General features: G+C 31.3%; 1 protein-coding gene across 4 annotated transcripts in view; it reads right to left on the bottom strand.

Annotated features, from left to right (window-relative positions):
- The window catches only part of LOC106467395 (protein turtle homolog B-like), a 61,176-nt gene that overhangs the window by 5,262 nt on the left and 52,975 nt on the right, over positions 1 to 2,939 (bottom strand). For all 4 annotated transcript variants that reach the window (XM_022395573.1, XM_022395575.1, XM_022395576.1 and 1 more), the window contains one exon: positions 1,916 to 2,004. In XM_022395573.1, coding sequence (XP_022251281.1) covers positions 1,916 to 2,004 — 89 coding nt within the window. The remainder of the gene's footprint in view (positions 1 to 1,915; positions 2,005 to 2,939) is intronic.

Below are 2,939 nucleotides of genomic sequence, written 5' to 3'. Positions count from 1 at the left end.
CTGTTTAATACAAGAAGTACATGTATTGTGTAAGGGACGGAGAGCTGTTTAATACAAGAAGTACATGTATTGTGTAAGGGACGGAGAGCTGTTTAATACAAGAAGTACACGTATTGTGTAAGGGACGGAGAGCTGTTTAATACAAGAAGTACACGTATTGTGTAAGGGACGGAGAGCTGTTTAATAAGTTATCCTTGTATTCTGTACGCTTTGTCCATTTCCAGCATCAGTACTAGCTGTGTCTAACGGAAATCGAGTTTATAAATGATAGAACACCAGAGATTTCACGTGGAAAGCCTTTGTTTCTTTCTGTATTTTAGTCTTGAAACATATTTTTTTTTCTCTATAGGAACGATACCTGAACAAAGGTGAGAAAACAGCATATTTTGTGCTAATATAGAAATCAATAAGTGTTTCCAATCGAGAAATAAGAGCATATTACACATTGAACGTAATTAACAACACACGACGTTAAAATCGAAGCGATTATGACCAGATTACGTCACGTGAATCGAGAAGTGAAAAACATTTTGTAATTTGTAGCACATCTTTAAAATTAGAAACATTTAAATTAGTCTCTATGTAGCTTTACATAACCAGGTGTAAACTGTTTTTTTTTCATTTTTGCCTACCCTAAAAATCGTTATCCATACGCTTATATTTAGTACTATAACAAATATTTGTTCCTCAATATGTTCGTGTATTTGATATTATTTTGTTTGTGTATATTACGTTTTTGATATTAAAAATTATTTGACATTAGGTTTTTGACTTTTTAATAAACATTGTTGTAATAGTAATGACAAAACATTTTGTTTCTTGAACTTCAAATTCCATGGTTACTGTAATCAAAGTTCACTGACAGGCCTAACTTCATAAATAAACTACGTCTATCAAAAATTACATTTAAACTCAACTCGGTACTGAACTATTTAAGTACTTAGCTTGCTGAGAAAATCATGCAGTGATTACTCATTAACTGAGTAACAGAGTGAATAACTAACTCTAAGAAACTCAATGACTCAATAATTCATTCTAGTCTAACTAGCTTTTTATATATGGTCGAAATGTTTCTTTTGAAGAAAGCTTTAGACAATGTAAGGCCACACTTTTTACATTACGTCTAGCTTTCATTTGTTAAATTACAATGTATTTTTTGGTTTTTAGTACTGTAATAAATGTTCGTTTACACACTGTACTTGCATTTTGCTTTTAGAACTGTAATATATATTTATTAACACATTAGGTTCTCGGTACTGTAATAAATAATTACTTGTACATTGTGTGTTTGTTACTGCAGTAAATACTTACATGTTGCATTATTAGTATCGTAATAAATAATTATTTACAATAAGTGTTTTTGTATTAAAACAAATACTTATGTATACGTTTAATGTTTGACAGCATTTCATCAGTGCTTATCCATTAAAGTCTGCATGATTTTATATTTTCATCAGAAGTTTTAGCAGAAGTTATTCCAGCTTACAATATGACTTTTAAAATAATACCAAATGTCTAAATGTTGTTTGTTTTATTTGGATTTTGATAGCATTTCATTCGAGCTTAAGCATTTTTCTTGAGCACGTATATTTTAATGAGAAACATTATTTTGAGCATATGTATTTAATGAAAAATATAATTTTGAGAACATGTATTTAATGAGAAACATTATTTTGAGCACGTATATTTTAATGAGAAACATTATTTTGAGCACGTATATTTTAATGAGAAACATTATTTTGAGCACGTATATTTTAATGAGAATCATTATTTTGAGCACGTATATTTTAATGACAAACATTAATTTGAGCACGTATATTTCAACGAGAAACATTATTTTGAGCACGTATATTTTAATGAGAAACATTATTTTGAGCACGTATATTATTTCGGGTTATTTTTTTCTAAGTCATACCTGGGATCAAGTCCGGACACCTCTCATCATCCAGCATGGATAGTGGGGTATAACCCTCTCCACTTGTTTTTAAATTTATACTTTCTTCCCTGCAAATGTAAAAAGGATAAATTACGTTCTTACAGATTCTAATTTTTATATAGTGAAAAGCTACTTTTAATAAAGGAGAGCCAGAAAAGTAATAAATTCAAATTATTTTGATGTGAAAAGTTGAATATTTGTAAATCGCTATATAAAACCTCAGTATCAAGGTGTTGTCAGAAACAAAAAGTGAAATCAATATACGGTGATTCAAAAGTTGCTGATTAAAAATAAGATTTGATTCTTGAAAATTTTAGTGGAATTAAAAGTCCACACATTGTTCTAACGTTTCTCTGAGCTATAACATCAGAAAGCGTTGATTGATCAGGAATGTCGTTGCTGCTGTTGTATTAAGTGCAAAGATGCACAGTGGACTTTTTTTGCGCTCTGTTCACCGGTGATAATCGAACCCCCGTAAACTTATCGCTGATTCTACATGCAGAATTAATCAGAAACTTAAGTTAATATTCGTTTTAGAAATGACCCGATTTGTTTGGAGAATTATATAAGGCAAATTAAAACGTCATTAAGCTAAAGAACGGACCCAAAAGGTTCTATAAAGTTACTTGTAATCTTCTCTCTCATACCAAAAGTGTTCACTTAGATTTATAAAGAAGTTGACTCTAATATTGCTGTGATAATCAACCCTGCTGTTGGTGAAGCGAATTATAACTGTGATAATCAACCCTGCTGTTGGTGAGGTGAATTATAACTGTGATAATCAACCCTGCTGTTGGTGAGGCGAATTATAACTGTGATAATCAACCCTGCTGTTGGTGAAGCTCACCAACAGCAGGGTTGATTATCACAGTTATAATTCGGCGAATTATAACTGTGATAATCAACCCTGCTGTTGGTGAGGCGAATTATAACTGTGATAATCAACCCTGCTGTTGGTGAGGCGAATTATAACTGTGATAATCAACCCTACTGTTGGTGAGGT

Source organism: Limulus polyphemus, unplaced genomic scaffold (assembly GCF_000517525.1).
Source record: "Limulus polyphemus unplaced genomic scaffold, Limulus_polyphemus-2.1.2 Scaffold2598, whole genome shotgun sequence".
Taxonomy (NCBI): domain Eukaryota; kingdom Metazoa; phylum Arthropoda; class Merostomata; order Xiphosura; family Limulidae; genus Limulus; species Limulus polyphemus.
The sequence above is the reverse complement of the archived record's forward strand: the minus strand, read 5'-3'. Positions and strand labels throughout refer to the sequence as shown.